The sequence below is a fragment of the Pelodiscus sinensis genome, chromosome 19, assembly GCF_052426305.1.
Source record: "Pelodiscus sinensis isolate ZL-2025 chromosome 19, ASM5242630v1, whole genome shotgun sequence".
Taxonomy (NCBI): Eukaryota; Metazoa; Chordata; order Testudines; family Trionychidae; genus Pelodiscus; species Pelodiscus sinensis.
In genome coordinates, this window is record NC_143070.1 from 34,768,742 (window position 1) to 34,792,129 (window position 23,388).

General features: G+C 52.3%; 1 protein-coding gene across 1 annotated transcript in view; it reads left to right on the forward strand.

The window, feature by feature from the left end:
• The window catches only part of LOC102453386 (uncharacterized), a 30,252-nt gene extending 6,881 nt beyond the window's left edge, over positions 1-23,371 (forward strand). Inside the window, exons 2-7 of the mRNA XM_089770535.1 lie at positions 1,090-1,203; positions 1,519-2,617; positions 7,873-7,954; positions 8,966-9,356; positions 12,022-12,222; positions 17,996-23,371. Of these exons, the coding sequence (XP_089626661.1) occupies positions 1,090-1,203; positions 1,519-2,617; positions 7,873-7,954; positions 8,966-9,356; positions 12,022-12,222; positions 17,996-19,521 (3,413 nt within the window). The 3' untranslated portion in view covers positions 19,522-23,371. The remainder of the gene's footprint in view (positions 1-1,089; positions 1,204-1,518; positions 2,618-7,872; positions 7,955-8,965; positions 9,357-12,021; positions 12,223-17,995) is intronic.
• Positions 23,372-23,388: the final 17 nt, after the last annotated feature.

The window sequence follows — 23,388 nt, forward strand, 5'->3', positions numbered from 1 at the left end:
TGAGGAGACCACATCTGTACACAGTATTCAAGATGTGGGCATTCCATAGTTTTATACAGGGGCAGTAAGATGTTCTGGGTCTTATTTTCTATCCCTTTCCTAATAATTCCTAGCATCCTATTTGCCTTTTTGACCGCCGCTGCACTCTGTGTGGAAGTTTTCAGAGAACTGTCCACGATAACTCCAAGATCTCTTTCCTGATTTGTCGTAGCCAAATTAGCCCCCATCATACTGTACGTATAGTTGGGGTTATTTTTCCTGATGTGCATTACTTTACACTTATCCACATTAAATTTCATTTGTCCCCCCTCATCCCCCTCTTCAGCCTCCTCCTGATCCCTCTGGGGTTGGCTCTCCCCACACATACTGCATACTGTATATGGGTCGCAGCTACCTCCTCTGGGAGCAGCCTGGGGCCAAGCCCTCCGTCTACAGCCTGGGGGCTCTGGGTCCCCACTCCCACGGATAGGGGAAGGGTGTGTCTTCCCCCCACCGTGGGGCAGGGGCTGGCCAGACTGGGGCACTGCCTGGGACGGGCTCCTGGGGAGCAGCAGGACTGGCTGTGCTGGAGAGTCCCTCTGCAGCAGGAAGACCAGCAGCACCCACCCATCCCTCTCCCTGCCAGGGCTCAGATTTCCGGCCCAGAGCCTGGCCCCAAAATGCCCCAAGCAGCATCTGCGAGTCACCCCCTGCTGCATGGGCCAAGCCCAGCGATCGCGGCTGCCACTGGGTCCTAGCGCGGCAAGCGCGGCACGTGCCCCTGGGCTTGGGCAGTGTGCTGTGGCCTGGCAGCCAGCGGTTTGCAGCCTGACACTGGTCTGCAGCCCAGTGGCTGGGAACCCCTGCGCTAGAGAGTGTAGCACAGAGCTCAGCTCCCCCGGGGAATACGCTGGGCCGTTCCCGAGGTGGGGCGGGATGCACCTTAACTGCAGGTGAGTGTGAGACGGGATCTTGTAGCAGCCAGAGCCCCGTCTCTGCAAGGGGGGAGGAGCCTCTCTGGGTGGGCGACTCTGATCATGGCTCTGGAAGCAGTAATGGCACAGACCTTAATGAAGAAGATCAGCACTGGGTTCATTGCTCCCCGGGCAGGATTTCCAGTCTCCAAAGCTCTCGTGATCTCCAGGGTGGAGCGAGGGGAGGAGCTGTGGATCCCGGATCTCCAGGGCTCTGAGGAAGGGGGGATCGGCAGCGACACCCACACAGGTGAGCAATCGACTAAACTGACTCAGAAACCAATTTCTGGGTCCTCAGAACAGGTGTCACTTGTGCATTTTCATCACATCTAACTGACACGTCAGCCTGTGATCCACTCCGGTTCTAAGGGTGGGGGGGGGAGGGAATGCTGGGCTCTCCCCTTTGGGAAATGATTGTGAGGAAGAAGGAGGAACTCAGCTCATGATTATTCCTCCTTTCCAGCCATTCTTTGGGTGTGTTCCCCCTTTTCTGCCCCCCTGTCAGAGTTTTCCCTTCAGCTCAGCACAGACACTGACTCCTGTCTGGATTCTCTCTCTGTCCCAGCAGGTGACGGGACGCTGCGTGAGAACAATGAGGAGAGCCTTCAGCAGGAAGGACCGGAGCACGTGGCTCCAAGGGCCATGCTACAGGGAAGATCTGAAGGGCATGTTTCCCAGAGTCCCGAGCGGGGAGAGACCTGGGAGCATCGGTGTGGCCCAGAACGGCTGCAGGAAAAGCATCCAGAGCAGAGACAGAGTAAAACCAATCACAGGAGGAGAGGAGAGAAAAGAAACACAGAAACGGTTCAACAGAAAATCCCCCATCAACACTCACCCTGCGCTTATAGCGAGTGTGAACACGAACGAACCCACCCTGGGGAGAAGCCCTTCAAATGCTCTGACTGCGGGAAATGCTTCAGTCGGCGCTCAGACCTTAGGAACCATCAGATATCACACACAAGAGAGACACCCCATAACTGCCCTGACTGTGGGGAAAGATTCAGTTGGAGGTCGCACCTTGTTACCCACCGGAGAATCCACACAGGGGAGAAACCCTTTGACTGCTCTGACTGTGGGAAAAGCTACAATCGGCGCTCCAGTCTTAATCTTCATCAGAGAACTCACACTGGAGAGAAACCTTTCAACTGCTCCGACTGTGGGAACAGTTACAGTTGCAGCTCAGACCTTATTACCCATTGGAGACGGCACACGGGGGAGAAACCCTTCAGCTGCTCTGACTGTGGGAAAAACTTCAGTCAGCGCTCAAATCTTATTAGTCACCAGAGAACGCACACCGGTGAGAAACCCTACGTCTGTTCTGATTGCGGGAAAAGCTTCAGTCAGAGCTCACACCTTGTTACCCACAGGAGAAGCCACACGGGAGAGAAACCCTACATCTGCTCTGACTGTGGGAAAAGCTTCAGACAGAGTTCACACCTTGTTGCCCACAGGAGAAGCCACACGGGGGAGAAACCATTCAGCTGCTCTGACTGCGGGAGGAGCTTCAATCAGCATTCAATTCTCGTTAGACATAAGAGAGCCCACACTGGGGAGAAACCCTTCAGCTGCTCTGACTGTGGGAAAAGCTTCTATCAGCATCCCCATCTTGTTAGGCATCAGAGAACTCACACAGGGGAGAAACTCTACTATCTGAGTTCCCGTTAAGCTGTGTGTCCACATCACAGCCTAGAAAATGCCAAGCCAGAGCTTAGGGCTTTGGTGGGGAGAGATGCCTCTACCCTCCGGTCTCAACCCTGGCCCAGACCTTCCAGCTGGCTGGTAGACAGTTGGCTATCCCAGGGCCCCAACCCCAAGGTTGTCATGGCCAGGAGAGGTATCCCTCCATCCCTTGCCCACCAGCGGCTCCTGAGCGGAGGGAGAGACAGCTGATGGGAATCTGCTTTCCCCAAAGCAGCTTTTCACTGGGCGAGACCTTAAACCCCTCCATCCTTGAGATCACACCCCCAGCAGGAGATCACACCCTCACCCCTCCACACTTAAACCTGTATCTCCGCCCCTCACCCCTGGCCCCATCCCAGAGCCAACCCTCACATCCCTGATCCCCAACTCTTTGCCCCAGCCCTGAGCCCCCGTCCCACAATCTACATGGACTTTATTCTGTGCACCAACGTGGATATGATGTGTTGCATTTCCCCCCCCCCCCATATTGGTGCCCCTAAGAAAACTCCTTCTGCAGATGTATGGGGGAAAAATAGATGGAACGCCGGGTATAAGTGCTCTGAGTGTGAGAGACGCTTTTGTGAGGAGGCAAATCTTGTTAGAGATCAGAGGATCCACACAGCTTCTGCTGACAAAGGTTGTGAAAACCGATCTCTCCAACTCCAAACAGCTTCTCACCATCCCAAAGGATCTGCCACATGGCCGGGTCAATGTATGCCTTAAATCCTAGCGAAAGAGCACGCTGTGCTAGTCCTTCAGAATCTAAAAGGATCATCTTTGTTAGGATGGGTCATCAGCCCTTTCAAGCTCAAGTCATAGCAAAGATGCCCCTGAAATGATGAGGTGGAATAAAGACAGAGATGGAGGAACCTCTAGGGCCCATATCATAGGCTTGCCCATGCAGAGGGAATTCCAGTGTGCTCGCTGTGTGTAAGTACCTCCCCAAATGGAGTTTGTCACATGAGCAAGTCACCTGTCCACGCAGGTCTTGCATGCTGGTCTGAAGTTACACAGCAAAAGCTTCAGCTGTGGATTGGCAGCACATGACATGCATTCATAGAATCATAGAACCATAGAGCTGGACGAGAACTCAGAAGGTATCAAGTCCAGCCCCCTGCTCTAGGCAGGACCAATCCCAACTAAATCAACCCAGCCAGGGCTTTGTCTCACCAAGACTGAAACACTTTCAGGGATGGAGACTCTACCACTTCCCTAGGTAACCCATCCCAGTGCTTCACTACCCTCCTAGTGAAATAGTTTTTCCTAATATCCATCTGGACCTCTCCCACCACAACTTGAGACCATTGCTCCTTGTTCTGCCATTTGTCACTACTGTGAACAGCCTCTCTCCATCCTCTTTGGAACCTCCCTTCAGGAAGAGGAAGGCTGCTATCAAATCCCCCCTCACTCTTCTCTTCTGCAGACTAAACAGACCCAAATCCCTCAGCCTCTCCTCGTAGGTCATATGCTCCAGCCCCCTAATCATTTTGGTCACCCTCCGCTGGACCCTCTCCAATGCGTCCACAACCTTTCAGTAGTGGTGGGTCCAGAACTGGACACAATACTCCAGATGTGGCCTCACCAGAGCCGAATAAAGGGGAATAATGACATCTCTGGATCTGCTGGCAATGCTCCTCTTAATGCAAGTACTGCACTGTCAGTCAAGTACTGCTATTCATTGGACTAGCGACTCTGTCACAATAGGTGGGTGAAACCTGTTGTTAATCTTCCAGAAGCAAACGTGAAATATAAGTATGGAGCCAACACTCATAATGTCCAGTTCAAAATGATACACATCTGCGAGTGCAAACATTCTTCTGAAGACAAAAGTGGAATTGGTTATCGAATTCATGGTCCAGTTTTGTCAGTGCTGCGGTCAGACGATTTAAAAACCCGTACATTTCATGATTTCAGATATTTTCATTTGAAATTTCACGGTGGTGGAATTGCAGGGGTCCCAACCAAAAAAGGAATTGTGCGGGGTGGAGAGATGCTGGAGGAGTTGTGCCATTGCTTCCATTCTGTGCTGTGTTCAGAGCAGGGCGCCTGGCCAAGAGCCCTCACTTTGTGTTCATCTTGCTCTGAAGACACGCAGACCTCTAAGGGCCAGATGGAGGTCTTCCGACGGATGAGTGTTTGGAACTGGAGGAGAGGGGAAAGCAGAGGCGCTTTGAGCTGGAGAAAGCTGAGAAGCTGGGCGCTCCAGCCGTGCTTCACCTAATGCTCCCCAACCCAAGAAGCACCCAGAGTTCAAGGTAGGAGATGATGTGGAGGCCGCCTTAGTGAATTTGGAAAGGGCCTGTCTTGGGTACAGCATCCCCAAAGAGCAGTACATGATGGATCTGAGACTACAACTCAGTGGCCTTTTAGCAGAATTGGCAGCTGACATGCCTGAGGAAAACATGCATGAGTGTAACAAAATACAGGACTATGTAGCACTTTAAAGACTAACAAGATGGTTTATTAGATGATGAGCTTTCGTGGGCCAGACCCAAGGAAGTGGATCTGGCCCATGAAAGCTCATCATCTAATAAACCATCTTGTTAGTCTTTAAAGTGCTACATAGTCCTGCGTTTTGTTTCAGCTACACCAGACTAACACGGCTCCATTTCTATCGCTATTATGCATGTGAGCTTTTTAAGCAAGCGGCCAGAACTTGGATGTGGCTCACCACCGAGCATGCCTGTTGCTGTTTCAGAGCCCGAAGGTGGAAACCAGACGTGGCATGGCCCCAGTATGCCTGCATGTTTAAAAAAAAATGGGATGCAGGGATATCAGGAGCAGGTGTTCAGACTATGGAAGAGCCAGCTCTCCTGGTGAAAATGAAACACTTCCTCGAGGCCCTACCTATAGAGCTCCAATGACACACCCACGCTGGGAAACCTAAAACTATAACAGAGGCAGGGAAATTTGGAGCCAGGTGACGGAGGGGAACAAAACTCACAGATGTTCAAGGAAGAACCAGAGGGAGCACCCAGGGAGTACCACCACTGGGGACAGACCAAGAGCCTACTGGGCAGGGAGAGGAGCCCTCTCCACCCCAAGGGAAGCCAGACAGCCCCTTCCTCTAGCAATCCATCTCAATACCGTGACGAGGCACCTGGGCGACGTTTTACATGTAATGAGCTGGGGCCTGTGACAGCCAAGTGCCCCTAGAGCCGCACCGTGGTGCTGTTCATTGCACTGGGGTCACACCGAGAGTCCTGAGGCCCAGCTGCCTATTGGACACCTGAAGAGAGAAGGGAAACAGTGTGGGCGGGAAGAAGGTTACTGCACAGACACACACTGGAGCACAGGTGTCCGTGATCTGCCAGTCCCTAGTGGATCCCACACTTGTCATCCCAGATGCCTGAGTAACAGTTCAACCCTTTAAGGCAGACTCTTTTGACCTGCCCCCAGCCAAGTTGTGCATTACAAGGGCTGGGCGGGAGTTTGGACTTTTGCAGTCTGTGATGATTATCCCATTCCTGTGCTGGTGGGAGAGGACTTAGCCAAACATGTGGGATAGTCTAAGACGGGGGGAATGGTCAGATCAACAGTTGCACCCTGTTGTGTTTTTCAGTAGAAAAAACTCTCTGTGAGGGAAAACTCTCCTTTGAGAAGGAATGCCATGCCATTGTATATGCTCTGGAGAAGCTTCGGCCAGCTATTTGTGGATGCCGCTTTCATCTGCAGACCATCCTTACTGCTCTGAAGTGGCTTCACAGACAAAGCGACCAACAGGAAACTCCTTTGGTGGAGTTTGGCTTCCCACGACTTCGACTTTGACATACAACACAGCTCAGGGCTCCTAATGAAGGGGCTGATGTACTCGCCTGGGAAAGTTTCCCAGACTAAGCCCGTTAAAACTCTCCCTGTACTTAAGCCATTGTATTCCATGCACGCAGGGGCATCTTGTTTAGTTCTTTGTGTATTCAGTAGTTAATTTAGTGCGTGCAGGTACATTATGATGTTTTCTCCTAAACCTCCAGAAGAAAATCACTCAGTGTGAACCAGCCTCTCGAGCACTGTCTGTGATTTGGGAGGTGTGTGATGAGTAGGAGCAGCGCTGGCCTTTTTTGAACATCCAGCATTTAATAACCAAAGGGTTGAATCCAGGTAGCTAGACAGTGGTGGCAGGAAGCCAGGAGAACCAATAAGAAGAAAGTATTGAAAATGGAATTGGAAGGGCTATTGGCCTGCTGATTTTCTCTGCATGAGTTTTAAGCCACTCAAAATTCACACAAATTCCAGCATGAATAAGATGTATGGAGGACTAAGATGAATGGAGCCAGGCAGAACTGCCGTGCCTGCAAAGCATACGGGGCATGGGAATGGACGACCTTGAAGTACGGGTAGGTGGGAAGGTAGGAAATGTCTGTTTAGACATGATCAGGCTGTTTTCTGTGTTTTGTTATTTGGTTAAACTTTTCTGTGCTAAAGTCCATGTTCCCGTCTCTCTACTCTGTAACCTTAAGTTGAGTCCCACAGGGTTCTTGGTGTTCTTTAATTTATTCTTTTCTCGGTTGTGTTAAAACCCCTAACAACCAAGTATGCTTTATCAAGTGTATCTTTTTGTTTTGTTATTAAAATTGCCTTTTTTTAAGGTGATGATTTGATTCTTGTGTCCTGAAAGGCAATAGGAGGTCTGTGTATGCATGCCTCAGACTGAGAGGTGAGACTGCAATTTGTTTTCAGCGTGGTGGTATCTCCCGAGGCGGTCCTTACAGACCAGGGGGCCAACTTTCATGTCTGCCCTGTTGTAATGCTTGTGGGAGAACTGGACGTGTGGGGTCTGACACACCTGGGCCTCTGCATATCATCCAGCGTACATCTACACTGCACTGTAACTCAAAATAAGATCCACAATTTGAGCGATGCAAATTACATATCATATTTCATCATTTGGCGCTGCCCACACTGTGCCGAATTTCAGAATAAAGCGCTATTCCGAAACGTCCCTGACTCCTCATAGAATGAGGTTTACGGGGACGTCGGAATAGTGAGCCCGAAATAACAGGCTTGCTGTGAAGACGCAGGATAGCTACTTTGGGATACTCTGGTATCCTGAAATAGTATTGCAGCGTCGACACAGCCCACACAGTCCAGTGAGCTAATGGAGAGGTTCAATAGGATACTAAAGCGAATGCTGAAAACATTGCTGGACTAGCCCCTGCAGGACTGGAACACACATTTACCCCACCTGCTGTTTGCATACAGGGAAATGCCCCAGGAATCCACAGGGTTCTTCCTGTTCCAGCACGGGAGAGTTCCCCCTGGATCTGGTGCGGGATGAATGGGAGGGGAAGGCCTCTGCAGATGGAGAATCCGTGGTGGAGAATGTACTGACCTTCTGGGAAAAGCTCATTGAGCTCAGGCGCTGGGCCAGGGAGAATCTGGCCAGGGCACGGAATAGGCAGATGCCTAGTGTGGCCGCTCTGCACGTGTCTGTGCCTATGCCGTGGGAGAATTAAGTGATGCTTCTCATCCTCGTGAGGATGGCCCCCTCAAGGTTGTCAGACAAGAAAATGAGGTGAGCTTTGTAGTGGAGCTATCCAACCGAGCACACAGCCACCGGGCGCACCATGTCAATATGACCTGCCTTTTGGCCGCAGGAGGGCACCTTCCAGTGCCTCATGGATCACTTACTGAGGGGGTTGGAGCCTTCCCCCAAATCCCAATGAATTTCATGTCCAGCCCCCCCAACCCCAGCTCAAGGGTCTGTACGGTGTGAGGGGCTGGGCATGGCTACACCGGGACATTATTTTGAAACGACGATGGCGGGAACAAGAACTGGGCGCTAGTGAAGGGAAAAGGGCAATTCCCAAGGGAAGCCATGGCAGGTGCTGGAGCAGCGGAGGGGCGGTGCGGATGTCCCACTTAGGGCTGGGCAGTAGGGTTACCAGCTGGTTTCAGCTAAAATACCGGACACACTTGCTGTACTATCACAATCTCCATTACATCTGATTTAGAAAATACGGGCCAGTTCCATTTTCTCATTGATATTTTCTCAATTTGTTTCCCGAACTGAAAGCTCAAATACTGGACTGTTCAGTTCAAATCAGGACACCTGGCAACCCTACGGGAAACGGGGTGGGTGTAAAGTGACCCCCCCCCCCAGCACCGGGGAGGGCGGAGCTAGGCTGGGCTCTGGCTGATGCTGCTCAGGGACTCACCAGATGCGGGGGGGCGTGTGCACCTGCAGGGGGGCTGGGACAACAACCCTGGGGGTGGGGCTGAGGGAGGCTGCTTGGGGGGGGCGTCATAAACTGCAGGGTAACATGGGAGGGTGCTGGGGGGTGTCACTAGGCGGGTCCCTGCACTGCCCCCTCTCTCGGGGGCTCCCTCTTAAGTTTTTCCGTCCATGTGCGGAATCAATTTTATTCCGTGCACCGCGGCCGGAGCGGCTGTGCACCACCCTGAGCGCGCGCGCGGCCGCCGATCGAATCAGCTGGGCGGCCCCCCTGAGCCGCCCACGCGCCCGGCTGCAGGGAACGCGGCTCCCGGCGCGGGGCGCTGCGGGCAGCGGCCTCAGCCGCGCTACTGCGCATGCGCTCCGTGCGGACCCGGCCCCAGCGGTGGGCGGAGCCCGCAACAGCGTCGGTCGCCTGCGAGAGGTCAGAGGCCGCCCTGCGGTCACTGCGCATGCGCCCCCGCACGGCGGGAATTCTGAGGCGGCCGTTGGCGGCGTTGGTGCCTTCCGGTTCCGGTTCCGCCTGGGTGGGGCAGGAGGGGCCCCCGCAGGTGAGCTGAGGTGGCGTCTCCGGGACCGGACGGGGCTCGGCCGGGGGCGGGGCAGGTGAGGGGTCCGGGGTGGGGGGGCCTCAGGGTAGTTAAATGGCGGGGGGGGGCGTGGAGGTGAGGAACGGAGTTCGGGCGTCTTGTGCGCATGCGCGCTGCTGTGGTGCGTCTTGTGCGCATGCGCCCCGCTCTGCAACCCCCCCGGCTGTGGTGCGTTCTTACGCGCATGCGCCTCGCCTTGGCGTGGGAGCCTGTGTGCGCGCGCATGCGCCTAGACGTGGTGCGCCCTGGCGCGTTCTTGGCCAGCTGGAAGAGCCCAGGGGCGGGCGGTGCACGGGGGGGAGGGGCAGAGGGTGTTGGGGTGACACTTGCACGAGAGCAGAGGGGCGGTTAGACTTGGGCACAGGACAGGGGGGCTCCTGGGGGCCCCTCCCAGGTTTATACTCCCCTGGCTGGTCACCCCATCTAGGGGCTGGAGCATTTCCAGGCCTGTCCCAGAGGGGTTGGTTTTGTTGGACCAGACCGTGAGCCTGAATAAGTGGTCCTGTCTCGCTTGCATCGATTCTACTTGTAAGTATTTACAAAACCCAAAGAAACAAAAAAGCAACCACCCCACACAACGTTAAACACAGAACGCAGGCTGCCCCCCGACTTGCAATGCGATCAGTTCCAGAGACCGCCTCGCAAGCCAGGGGCGTCGCAACTCGAGTCCGCATTGACGACAGGCGTCGTGCGCCGTCGTCAATATGGGGCTGAGGATGTAAGTCGGGGGGGTTCGGCCCCTTCTGCACTTACGGGAAAAGTTGTAAGTGCGGGGGGGAAGGAGGGATCATAAATCGGGCCGTTGCGAAGCCGGGCCCTCCTGTAGTGAGTGAAATTTCCTTGTTTGAAAAAGTTGCAGATAGTAAAATGTAAATATGGCAGCTATCACAAGTATGAAGATGAGGGAGGGGGGTCAGGGAGGTGGCAAAATCTTGCTGGGGGGGGGTCCCCAAAAGTCTGATGATCTGAGCTGCCTTGAGTGTTGATGGTGTATTGACACGTCATGGCAGTGAAATAAAACAAAAAACTGCACTTTTTAAAGAAGATGCTTCTCTTCTGTCTGCTCATATGCCAATGTGTTATAGCACGTCTAGCTGTATCATTTTGTCTCCTGCATGTCTGGGAACAGTCACAGAGAGGTAGCTGTGTTAGTCTGATCTTGGTAAAACATAAAAAGCAATCATGTAGCACTTTAAACACTAACAAGATAGTTTATTAGGTGATGAGCTTTCATGGGATCATCACCTCAAACTATCTTGTTAGTCTTTAAAGTGCAGCGTGACTGCTTTTTTGTTTTATCTTGGAACATGATTTAAAACTAGACACCTTGAAATTGTTTCCAAAATATTAATCTGACTCCACATGGAAATTACGTTAAAATGGTGCAAATCCATTTCTGTGCCTACCCCAAAATCTATTATCTATTATGTGAGAATTTATCTTCAGAAATGTGTTTTAAACACTAAATTTTCCATAGCCAGTATAAGGTGCTGGAAAATATTGCATGTCTCCAAATTAAACCGTTTTTGGAAAATACATCTCTTTAGTCATATAATGGCTGAGAGTTGATTTTCACAGGATTTTTATCATGGAGTTTGGTTTGCCAATTTCCAGTTACACAATTTTGCTGCACATCTAGCTCCAGCACCCAGGGCAGCTGCCCATCATGCAGCCCCACCCCAGGAGCAGCCAGGCAACCACCCTGGGTAGGGAAGCATGGATGGGGCGAGTCTGTGCAGGGGCAAAACAGTGCACGAGCTGGAGGCTCCTTACCAGCCAGGGAGGGTAAAACCTTTCCTAATGGGTTTGTGTGTGTTACTCTCTGGATATTCAGTAATGGATTTAAAAGTAGCCATCCTTCTACAAAAGGGTTGTGTCCCCTGACTACAGAGGGAGACAGCTGAATTGGAGTTGGTTTACAAGTTCAATTCTATAACACTGACTCAGATGTGAAATTAAACATTATTATTAAGAGTATGAGAGTTCTGGTGCCAATGCTGGAGCTAACAGTACTATTTTGCTATTATGGGCATTGGCGTCTGAATGTCTGTTCCCCCCCCCCCCCCCCCCCAAAGTGCACCTATTATGAAAGAGCAGTTAAAACATCCAAACTAAAGGAATGAACTTACCTTTATTTACCCCCATTTCCCATAATTCTATTACCTTATGAAGGGTTTGTATCCCTGATATTCTGCTCAAGTTGTGAAGTTAAAACTCTCAAGTGAGGGTTTGTTAAGTCTTTGTTGGTTTAGTCCTGATTAGAAGGCCTAGGTCTGTGCTAGAAATAAATGGAAGGAGACTAGAGGCTTTAAATTTAGACATCTACATCCATGTTCATGATGGTGAATATGCGGCTTTTTTATCAGAACCACTGGGTGCTCAGGACCGAATCCCATTGTGGCAGGCGCGGTGATGTGGAACTCGAGCCAGGTATTGACAGAGAGGAATATGGATTTGGGATCTAACCTGTGTGTGCTGTTTGTGGAATATCTAGACTCCAGCATTTCCCCAAAACGGCCGAGTCTAGCCTATGAGTCACCAGAAACAGAGTCTAGGAAGAACGGGGAGGTGCAAAGCATTAAAGCCCCTTCTGAAATGTCTCCAATTGTTCTTTTCCCCCTGACAGGCTGCAGAACACCCATGTCTTGCTCCAGACCAGCACGTGCCCTGCAGAGCCAGGGACAGGAAATGGCCGCGGCAGGGCCGGTGACCTTCGAGGAGGTGGCTGTGTATTTCTCCGAGGAGGAATGGGCTCTGCTGGACCCGGGCCAGAGAGCCCTCTACTGGGATGTGATGCAGGAGAATTACGAGGCTGTGCGCTGGCTGGGTAAGGATTCCTGTCCCCTCGGATATCAAAAGCTGGGGGGGGGCTCTGAAGCAGCTGGGTTGGGTTTGGTTCAGGGTCCCTCATTGCTCCCTGCCCCAGAGTATCAGCCCCAATAATCCTGGCTCGTGTGTGAGAGACTGTCCCTTCCCTGCCCCTTCTCAGGAGACGCAGGGTCAGGGACATACCAACGGTGCTGCTCTTCCCACACCCAGGGTCTCAGTGCGCTTCCCCACCATCTAGCCCAGGGGTAGGCAACCTTTCTGAAGTGTCATGCCAAGATTTAACCCTCCTAACCTGGGCCACGCCACGCTCCTGGGAGGGGCTCTCTCCACCCCGTGGATCACTTGGGTCAATGCAAATTTCTCCCGCAGACTATCAGTTGCTAATGGAAACTCACCATTAGTTGCATAATTACGCCCGAGTCATTTTGCTAGTGCTGCAGCTGGGGAGAACGCTTTCATTTAAATGATTAAACAGATTAAGCCGTTTAACTTTATCCTGTTAGTTTATCAAACTTCATTTTAAATAAAGTAAAATATTGCATCCATCACAAAAGGTTTCAAAGTTTTCTTTATTTATGGCAGGGGTGGGGAACCTTTTTTGGGTCGGGGGTCACTGATCCATAGGAAAAAAAATTAGTTGGGGACCACAAGTGAGAAGCAAAAAAACTCCTCCAAAACCCCCAGCCCTCACTGATGTGGCCTCCAACTGAGATACCTTGTGGCGGCTGGAGTAACAGAGAAGAGAGGTAAGGGGAAGGGACAGGGAGGACTGAGGTTCAGAGCGTTCCATAGGCCAGATTTACTTTCCTGGGGTTCCAGCGTTAGTGGATTTTGTGGACCCCCTTGGGCTCTGGAGTGGGAACAAAAATGAGGGGTTCAGTTTGTGGGGCAGGACTGCTAGCGAGTGCGATAGGGATGGGGTGCAGGATGGGGTGAGGAGGGCAGGGTCTGTAAGGTGTTACCCCCAGTTTTCACTGGAGACCGCCCTGAGGGTTACACTCGTATGGATTTATTAAACGAGGAATTAACAGTCCACTAAAGGGGATCGAGCTGTCATTGAATGCCGCTATGGCGTAAAACTCAAGGGAAAGGCGCTATCTCTCACACACACATTCGTTCATGCCCCCAGGCGCTCACACACTTAGGCAGGCAAGGGTTGCAGAGAGAGAAAGAGAAAGCCAAGGCATGGTATGTCCAAGTGTCTGTATGTAGTTATGGGTCCTGGCCGGCAGGCCGATCTAAGAGATCTTCTGCCAAGTGCTGTCTCCTTTTTATTGGAACTCAGTGGCTCCTGTCACCCATGCAGGGTCTTTCCTCCATGTTTGTCACCGAGGAGCATGCCCCGACCTCCCTCCCTGATTGCTTTAATTAGTCATCTCCTGGCTCCAGCTTTTTAGCCTTGCTGTTTTCCGCCCCCAAACATGCTCCAGTCTCCTCTTATCACAGGGTGGAATGCAGATTAGAGTAAGTTACAAAATTTAACAAGCAAAGCAGCTGAAACTTACAAAGAAACAGTTACAAAGCTTCACAGCTCAGTGGTTACAACCAGACCTTCGCACAGCAACTGATTGAGAGCAATTTCCATCTTACAGTGTAATGCATTTCCAGAAAATGTATGTGTCAAGCAGGTAGCCCCAATTTACAGGGTAATAGATTGGGTGGAGGCTTTACACAGCAGAAGGGACTTTGGCAGCAGGAGGTACAAGAGGGTGTTTGGGGGCAGGAGGGGGCTGGAGGAGTAACCCAGAAAAGCTGAGAGGTTGAGAATGCAGCCAACGAGCTAGATGGGGAGGGAGGCAAAGAAGTGGGGAGTAAAGCAAAGTGCAGCTTCTGCAACGGAGAATTGTATTTTCCCCTCCAATCTTCCTTCTGCTCCAGCCTTGCTCCCCTCAGCCCCATGATCCCCGCCAGCCTGATCCCCTGCATCGCCCCATAGCTCTCACTGCAAACCCTGCCCCTCCCATCCTTCTCCGCCTCCTTCAACCCTCCTCCCCCCGGACAACCCTGTGCCCCCAGTGCACTCACAGGCATGGTATCAGCGCTGTGGGGAGGAGAGGTTGAGGGGGGAGCAGAGTCTCTTCCCTGCAGGCTGCGGCGCCGGGGCTGAGGCAGACAGAGCCCAAGGCGGGACACTGGGGGAGGAGGTCCCCGTCCTCACACACAGCCCGCAGGGAACAGCCTGGGCCCCAGCACTCCACGTGTAACTGGCTGCCCAGCCCCGGCTCTCCAGAGCAGGAAGCCTGCCGAGCCCATGGAAGGAAGGCGCGGTTCCCAGAGTCCTTCCCTGCCTGTGGCTGATCTCTGTGACATGCTGGTTCCTGCCAGGGAGAGGGGCTGGGGCAGAGGGAGGGCGGATGAGGCCGTTCACGCTCTGCGGGCGTTCTGTGGGGGTAGCTCTGTAGCAGATAGACATGAGCAGAGCTCTTCCTGTGTGTCAGGCACAGGGCCTGGGTCCCCTTTGAGCCGTCCGGCTTTATTCTCCCTGGGGCTCACTTGCCTCTCTGTGCAGTGGAACTTGCAGTCCAACGCCAGCAGGAGGAATGACTCCCCCAGGCGGGGACCCTCGCTCGGGAAAATCTCGAGGCAGCTCAGAGGAGCCAGGAGCGGTGCTATCATCGGGGAGCCCAAGATCGACCCTTTGAGCCCGGTGATTGCGTACTCCTGCTCCTCCCGTCAGAGGAGTCCAAACTCCTCACCCGCTGGCAAAGTCCCTGAGAAGTCACCCGCAGGGTGGGACCCGCCGCCCCCCTCTGCCACTTCAGGCTACCCGCCTGTTGGCCAGCCCTTCACCTGAACAAGGAGACCGGACTGTTTGTAATTGGGAGCTGCTAACGAGCCGACCTAACAGTTTGTGTGCGGCCCCGCCCCGCCTCAGGGCTGCTGTATTGCCGCCCCACCATGAACCAGAGCCTAAGCCTTTTCGGAGTATTTGTTTGCTGTCCCACCATGAACTAGGGCCTGTGTTTCCTCATCTCAGAAAAGAGATATTGGCATTAGAAAAGGTTCAGCGAAGGACAACTAAAATAATTAGGGGTTTGGAACGGGTCTCATATGAGGAGAGATTAAAGAGACGGGGACTTTTCAGATTGGAAAAGAGGAGACTAAGGGGGGATAGGATCGAGGTCTATAAAATCATGAGTGGTGTGGAGAAAGTGAATAAGGAAAAGTTATTTATTGTTCCCGAAATATAAGAACTAGGGGCCACCAAATGAAATTAATGGGCAGCAGGTTTAAAACAAATAAAAGGAAGTTCTTCACACAGCGCGTAGTCAATCTGTGGAACTCCTCGCCAGAGGAGGTTGTGAAGGCTAGGACTATAACAGGGTTTAAAAGAGAACTAGATACATTCATGCAGGTTAGGTCCATCAATGGCTATTAGCCAGGCTGGGTAAGGAACGGTGTCCCCAGCCTCTGTGTGTCAGAGGGTGGAGATGGATGGCAGGAGAGAGATCGCTTGATCATTCCCTGTTTGATTCACTCCTTCTGGGGCACCTGGCGCTGGCCACTGTTGGCAGACAAGATACTGGGCAGGGTGGACCTTTGGTCTGACCCCATCTGGCCGTTCTTATGCCACTGGCTGCTTGAATGGCCACCCTGCCCTCCACCAGAGCTCCAGCGACTCTGTGCTTTGAGGCCCACCCTGAATCAACGCCTGGGCTACTGTAACTGTTTACATTGCAGCCCCACCCGGTTCCCCAGCTAGGACCTTCTAGAGTCCGGACCGTCGGCTCGACCCAATCACAGGCCGGAGACCAAGGACTAGAGCATGGGCTCCCAAACTGGGGGGCATGAAGAAATTCCAGGGGAGGCACGAGGCGACCCAGCCACGCACACCCCGTCAATCCCACCTCACGTTTTGCTGCTGTTTTTGGGAGGGGGCGAGGGTTTCTCAAAAATCAAAAAGGGGGCGTGATGCCGAAAAGTTTGGGAACCGCTGGACGAGAGAGACTTAGTGGAGTTCGGCTGATACGTTGACACACACAAGGTGCATGTTGCGCTCCATGTGTTGTTACCCCCCTTGGCCTTCTGCCTGCTCATTTCAACAAAACGTTTGTGTCCGTTATCTCCTCATCCCCTACGATTTGGATCAGTGTGCTCCTCTGCCATGTCTTAGGCGTGAATGTTGGCAGTATTGCAGAGATAGTGTGTTCTCATCCCTCCTCTCTGCTCCGGATTGTGCTTGCCTGCTCTGCCGGGATCTACTGTCCTCCCATTCTGCCAGTGCTGGCGGCGTGAGCGGCAGCTGTTGTGGGCAGCCGGCAGGGCCTACACAGGCAGTCGGGGTCAGCGCCCGCAGCGTAGGCAGGGCCTGGAGCAGCCAGCCAAGGATTCACTTTGCTGCTCAGACAACTTCCTCTGCCTCCTCCTGGCGCTACTAGAGCCCCCGAGCAGGACGAGCCGAGCCCCCCAGCCAGGAGCGGTGTGGGCAGAGCCCTTGAGGAGCCAGAGCGCTGCTGGGGCCTTTCTCTCCACGTCCTGGTGACCTGCCATGTGGCAGCTGCAGTCTGAGCCCTGCCTGGGGGCCTCGGTGTCAGCCCTGGCCAGAGCTCCCCTGAGCAGTGTGATCCTGTCCTGCCTGGGGATGGGGCAGGCCATGAAGGAGACTGAGTTGTACCCTACATAGTGCAGCAGAGAGCTCAGCTCCCCCGGGGAATACGCTGGGCCGTTCCCGAGGTGGGGGGGATGCACCTTTACTGCAGATGAGTGTGAGATGGGATCTTGTAGCAGCCAGAGCCCCGTCTCTGCAAGGGGGGAGGAGCCTCTCTGGGTGGGCGACTCCGATCATGGCTCTGGAAGCAGTAATGGCACAGACCTTAATGAACAAGATCAGCACCGGGTTCATTGCTCCCCGGGCAGGATTTCCAGCCTCCAAAGCTCACGTGATCTCCTGGGTGGAGCGAGGGGAGGAGCTGCGGATCCCGGATCTCCAGGGCTCTGAGGAAGGGGGGCTCGGCAGCGACACCCACACAGCGGAGCAATCGACTAAACTGACTCAGAAACCAATTTCTGTGTCCTCATAGCTGGTGTCACTTCTGCATTTTCATCAAGTCTGACTGACCCCACTAGGGCAAGGATGCGGATGCACTGGAGAGGGTCCAGCGGAGGGCGACCAAAATGATGAGGGGTCTGGAGCACATGACCTACGAGGAGAGGCTGAGGGATTTGGGCTTGTTTAGTCTGCAGAAGAGAAGAGTGAGGGGAGATTTGAGAGCAGCCTTCAACATCCTGAAGGGGGGTTCCAGAGAGGATGGAGAGAGGCTGTTCTCAGTGGTGACGGATAGGAGAACAAGGAGCAATGGGCTCACCTTGCAGTGGGGATGGTTTAGCTTGGATATTAGGAAAAACTATTTCCCTAGGCGGGTGGGGAAGCACTGGGAGGGATTCCCTAGGGAGAAGGTGAAATCTCCATCCCTAGAGGTTTTTAAGTCTTGGCTTGACAAAACCCTGGCGGGGTTGATTTTGTTGGGATTGGTCCTGCCTTGGGCAGGGGGCTGGACTTGACCTTCTGAGATCTCTTCCTGCTCTATGATTCTATGACCTGTCAGCCTGTGATCAACTCCAGCCAGAGGCTGTGGGGGAGGAGGGCGGGGAAGGCTGGGATCTCTCCTTTGGGAAAGGGTTGTGAGGAAGGAGGAGGAACTCAGCTCATAATTATTCCTGCTTTCCAGCCGTTCTTTGGGTGTGTTCCCCCTTTTCTGTCCCCCTGTCAGAATTTTCCCTTCAGCTCAGCACAGACAATGACTCCTCTCTGGATTCTGTCTCTATCCCAGCAGGTGACGGGACGCTGCGTGAGAACAATGAGGAGAGCCTTCAGCAAGAAGGACGAGAGCAAGTGGCTCCAAGGGCCACGCTGCACGGAAGATCTGAAGGGCATGTTTCCCAGAGTTGTGAGTGGGGAGAGACCTGGGAGAGTCAGCATAGCCGAAAAGGGCAGCAGAGAAACCATCCAGGGGAGGGAGAATGTAAGTCGAGTCACAGGAGCAGAGAGAAAAGAAACACAGAAACTGTTCAGTCGAAATTCCCCCATCAACATGCACCCTGCGCTTGTAGTGAGTGTGCAACTCTTAGTGAACGTGAAAGAACCTACCCTGGAGAGAAGCCCTTCAAATGCTCTGAGTGCGGGAAATGCTTCAGTCAGTGCTCAGAGCTAAGTAACCATCAGATAATACATGCAAGAGAGACACCCCATAAGTGCTCCGATTGTGGGAAAGGCTTCAAACACAGGTCAGCCCTTGTTACACACAGAAGAACACACACAGGAGAGAAACCTTTTAGCTGCTCTGATTGCGGGAAAAGCTTCAGTCAAAATTCACACCTTGTTACCCACAGGAGAACCCACACAGAAGCGAGACCCTTCAGCTGCTCTTACTGCGGGAAAAGCTTCAGAAGCAACTCATACCTTATTATACATTGCAGAACCCACACAGGGGAGAAACCGTTCAGTTGCTCTGCCTGTGGGAAAAGCTTCCGTCAGCGCTCAGGCCTGAACACACATCAGAGAGCCCATAGACAGAAACCCTACAGCTGCTCTGACTGTGGGAAAAGCTACCGTTGCAGCTCAGACCTTATTACGCATCAGAGAACCCACACAGGGGAGAAACCCTTTGACTGCTCTGACTGCGGGAAAACCTTCCATCATAGTTCAGCCCTTGTTACACACCGGCGAACCCACACAGGAGAGAGACCCTTCAGCTGCTCTGAGTGTGGGAGAAGCTTCAGTCGGGGCTCCAGCCTTATTAACCACCAGATAATACATAGAAGAGGCACACTCTATAACTGCTCTGATTGCGGGAAAGGCTTCAAGCGCAGGTCAGTCTTTTATAGGCACAGGAGAACCCACACAGGGGAGAAGCCCTTCCGGTGCTCTGACTGCGGGAAAAGCTTTCATCATAGTTCAGCCCTTGTTACACACAGGAGAACCCACACAGGGGAGAAACCCTTCACCTGCTCTGAGTGCGGGAAGAGCTTCAGACAGAGCTCAGAGCTTGTTGCCCATAGGAGAATCCACACAGGGGAGAGACCCTTCAGCTGCTCTGACTGTGGGAAAAGCTTCAGCCAGAGCACACACCTTCTTACCCACAGGCGAAGCCACACCGGAGAGAAACCCTTCGTCTGCTCAGACTGTGGGAAAAGCTTCAGTCAGCGTCCAAATCTTGTTACCCACCGGAGAACCCACACAGGGGAGAAAACCTTCAGCTGCTCTGACTGTGGGAAATGCTTCAGTCTGCGCTCCCATCTTGTTACCCACAGGAGAACCCACACAGGGAAGATACCCAATTCCCTGAGTTCCGTTTAGGCTGCGTGTCCATGTGGCTGTGCTGCACCCAGATAAATGCCAGGAGAGCTCTTAAGGGCTGTTGCAAGGAGAGATACCTCTATCCACTGGTCTGAACTCCAGCCAAGACATGCCATGGCCTGCAGATAGTTTTCTATCCCATGGCCCCAACCCCAGAGCTGCCATGGCAGGGAGAAGTGCCTTCCCCATCTCCTCCTCACAGCTGCACCAGAGCTGGGGGGAGTCTTTTCTCATGGATGTAGTGTTTCAGGCTCTGTCTATGCTACGTGTTTTGTCAGAAGAGGCAATGCAAATGAAGCACTGATTAGCATTTTCTTGTGCTTCATTTCAAAATCTATTCCAATGCAATTTGCACAAGAGGCTTTTGTGCAAAAACATGCAGTGTGGACGTGTCCATTTTGCGCAACCCTCCCCCCCCTTTTTTTTTCTGTGCACCAATAAGGAGATGTCACACATTCCCCTCACATTGGTGCACCTACGAAAACTCCCTCTGCCCATGTGTGGGGGAAAAAACAGGTGGAATGCCGGGTCTGACTGCTCTGAGCATGAGAGGGGTTCCGTGAGAGGCTGAAGACAAAATTGGAATTGGTTATCTAATACATGGACTGTTTTTTTCAGTGTCGGTCAGATGTTTTTAAAAACTACATTTCACTATTTGAGATATTTTAATTTGAAACGTTAATGCATTGCAATTTTAGAAGTCCTGACCAAAACAGGAATCGTGAGGGGTGGAGAGGTGGTCAGGAGTTTGGACTTCTGCAGCCTTTGATGATTATTCTATTCCTATGCTGGTCGGAGAGGACTTAGCCAAATGTGAGACAGGTTAAGGAGGGGTGGGTAAGGTACAGAGCTACAGAGCTATTTAGGCCTCCATACCTAACTCCGTTCTTGAGCCTTTCACAGGGGCCCAGTCTGTATCCCCAGAGACCCCAGGGATGGAGCCTGAGCTGGAGATGGCAGCACCAGACCCCAGGCCAGCATCTACAACAGCAGCGGTAGATCCACCGATAGACCTGACCAGAAAAAAGCAGCCAAACGCAGTTAAGTGGAGTGGGACGTGTCAGGAATCTTTTAAGCCGCATAAGGCTGCTCTTACATCTGAGCCAATATTAAGGGCCCCAGATTGACAAAACTTTCTTTGTCATGACGGACGCGCCAGAGCGCTTCGTGGGGGCAGTTTTGATGCAAACAGGACCAGATCAACAATTCCACCCTGTAGTGTTCCTCCACTGGTCTGTCTCTGAGACGGAATGCTCCGCCATTGTATATGCTTGAGAGCAGTGGTCACCAACCAATAGATCGGGATCTACCAGTAGATCTAGGAGCCTCTGACAGGTGATCCTGACTGGTTTCACTGGGAGATGCTTCAGCTGCCCCTCCTCCCACCAGAGCTAACCCTTGGGAGCCTCCCGCTTATTGTGCAGGGTGGAGGAGACAGAGGCAGAGGAGACCCCTCTCCTGTACCCATCATCACAGAGTGAGGAGGGCGGGGCCTCGGCGAAGGGGTGGGGCAGTGGTATTTGGGTTTGAGGTAGATCCTGCCCGGACTTAAATTTGAAAAGTGATCTTGTGCTTAACAAGGTTGGAGACCGGTACTCTAGAGAAGTTACAACCATATATTTGAGGACAACACTTTGATCTGCAGACCAACCCTCCTGCTCTGACGTGGCTTCACAGGGTCAGAGAGACTAACATGTAACTCCTTCGGTGGAGTTTGGCTGGTCAAAACCTTGACATACAGCACATCTCAGGGGCTCCTGACAAAGGGGCTGATGCACGCTCTGGGAAAGTTTCCCAGACTAAGCCCGTTAAAACTCTCCCTATACCGAAGCCATTGTATTCCGTGCATGCAGGGGATCTTCTTTTGTTTTTGTGTATTCAGTAGTGAATTTAGTGTGTGCAGGTAGGTTATTATGTTTTCTCCTTAAACCTCCAGGAAGAAATCACAGCCATTGTGGACCAGTCTGTCGAGCACGGTCTGTGATTTGGGAGGTGTGTGGTGAATAGGAAGAATACTGGCCTTTTTTGAACATGCAGCCTTCAGTAACTAAAGGGTTAAACCCAGGTAGCTAGACGGTAATGGCAGGAAGCCAGGAGAACTAATAAGAAGAAACGATTGAAATTTGAATGGGAAGGGATACCTGCCTGCTGATTTTCTTTGTGTGAGTTTTAAGCCAGGAACAGGGCGAACAAGATGAATGGAACCAGGCAGAACTGCCGTGCCTGCAAAGCATACGGGGCATGGAAAGCATGAGTAGGAAATGTCTGGTTAGACATGATCAGGCTGTTTTCTGTGTTTTGTTATTTGGTTAAACTTTTCTGTGCTAAAGTCCATGTTCCCGTCTCTCTACTCTGTAACCTTAAGCTGAATCCCAGTGATGAATTTCTTGGTGTTCTTTAATTTGTTCTTTTCTCGGTTGCGTTAAAACACCTAACAACCAAGTATGCTTTGCCAAGGAAATGTGTGTTTAGACACACTCAGGATGTTTTCTGTGTTTTGTTGTTTGGTTAAACTTTTCTGTGCTAAAATCTTAACCCCTCCACCACACACACACACACTGTGACCTTAAACTGAATCCTAGTGATTAATTTCTTTGGGGTTTTTTACTTGTTCCTTTCTCCGTTGCGTTAAAACACCTAACAACCAAGTATGTGTTATCCGGTATATCTTTGTTTTGTTAATAAAATCGTTTTTCTGTAAGCAGATGATTTGATTCTTGTGTCCTGAAAGGCAATAGGAGGTCTGTGTATGCATGCCTCAGACTGAGAGGTCAGCTATGAGAGATTGCAGTTTGTTTTCTCTCTTTTTTTCAAATTGCTTGTGGTGGATGAGCTTGGGGCATCCCCCTGGAAGAAGTTCCGAGTGCTTCCTCCTGGGTTCAAGAAGAAAAGGGTGTTTTCTCACATGGGTGATGGCAGCCTGTCTCCAAGGCCAGGGAATCGTGACCCTGCAGATCTGTTAAGCAGAAGCCGATAGAGGAGAGGTATTGGTAAGATCTCTTGTGAGCCCCCAGCTTCTGAACTCGCCTTGAGAGGGTGGCAGAGCTGGTCGGATCATTTTTAAGCAGGAACACAGACCTCGGGGTTTCATTTAAAAGGACACAGGTTTTTTTCTTTGATGCTGTTGGAAGTTTCGGGGGGTTTTTTCTTTTGCTGCTTGAGGTGGGGAAAAGGCACACAGAATGTTAAACCTGCGCAGCCAGAGCCCCGATTTTCCAGCTTTTGGGGTACCCGGATAGCTAGGCTAGAGCAGAGAAGGGAAGTAGCCCAGAGCATGCAGAGTAGCCGTCAAGCAACCAACCTTCCCTAAGCGACACTTCGAGGTACAAACAGCTTCAGATCAGGGTGCAACGTCCACCTCTGGTGAAGGCTCATACCATGAGGCGGAGGGACGGGAGACTGTCCCTGTGAGGCCAAGCAGGAGTAACCTTATTGGGGGCAGGAGCAGAGGGCAGCGGCCATGCCCTTCCCATGCCACCCTCAGGGTGGGAGAGCATCCTTAAGCCAGGCAGACCTCTGACTAAGGGCGAGATGGAATTTTTCCGACAGATGAGTGTTTGGAAGTGGAGGAGAGGGAAAAGCAGAGGCACTTTGAGCTGGAGGAAGCTGGGTTTTTGGGCTCTCCAACTACACCGACTAACCCCCCTGCTCCACTGAATGCTCCCCAACTGAAGAAGTTCCCAGAGTACCAGCTGGGAGATAATGCAGAAGCCTTCTTGCTCTGTGCTGGTGCCTCCCAGAATGGACTGATCACATGACTCTCAAACCAGTTTCTGCTTTTTTTAAGCAAGGGGCCATGGAGTCCCCAGGTGTGTCCTCCGCCATGGGGCCATTGTGTGCTCCTCCAGTGCATCCAGCAACCCCCCT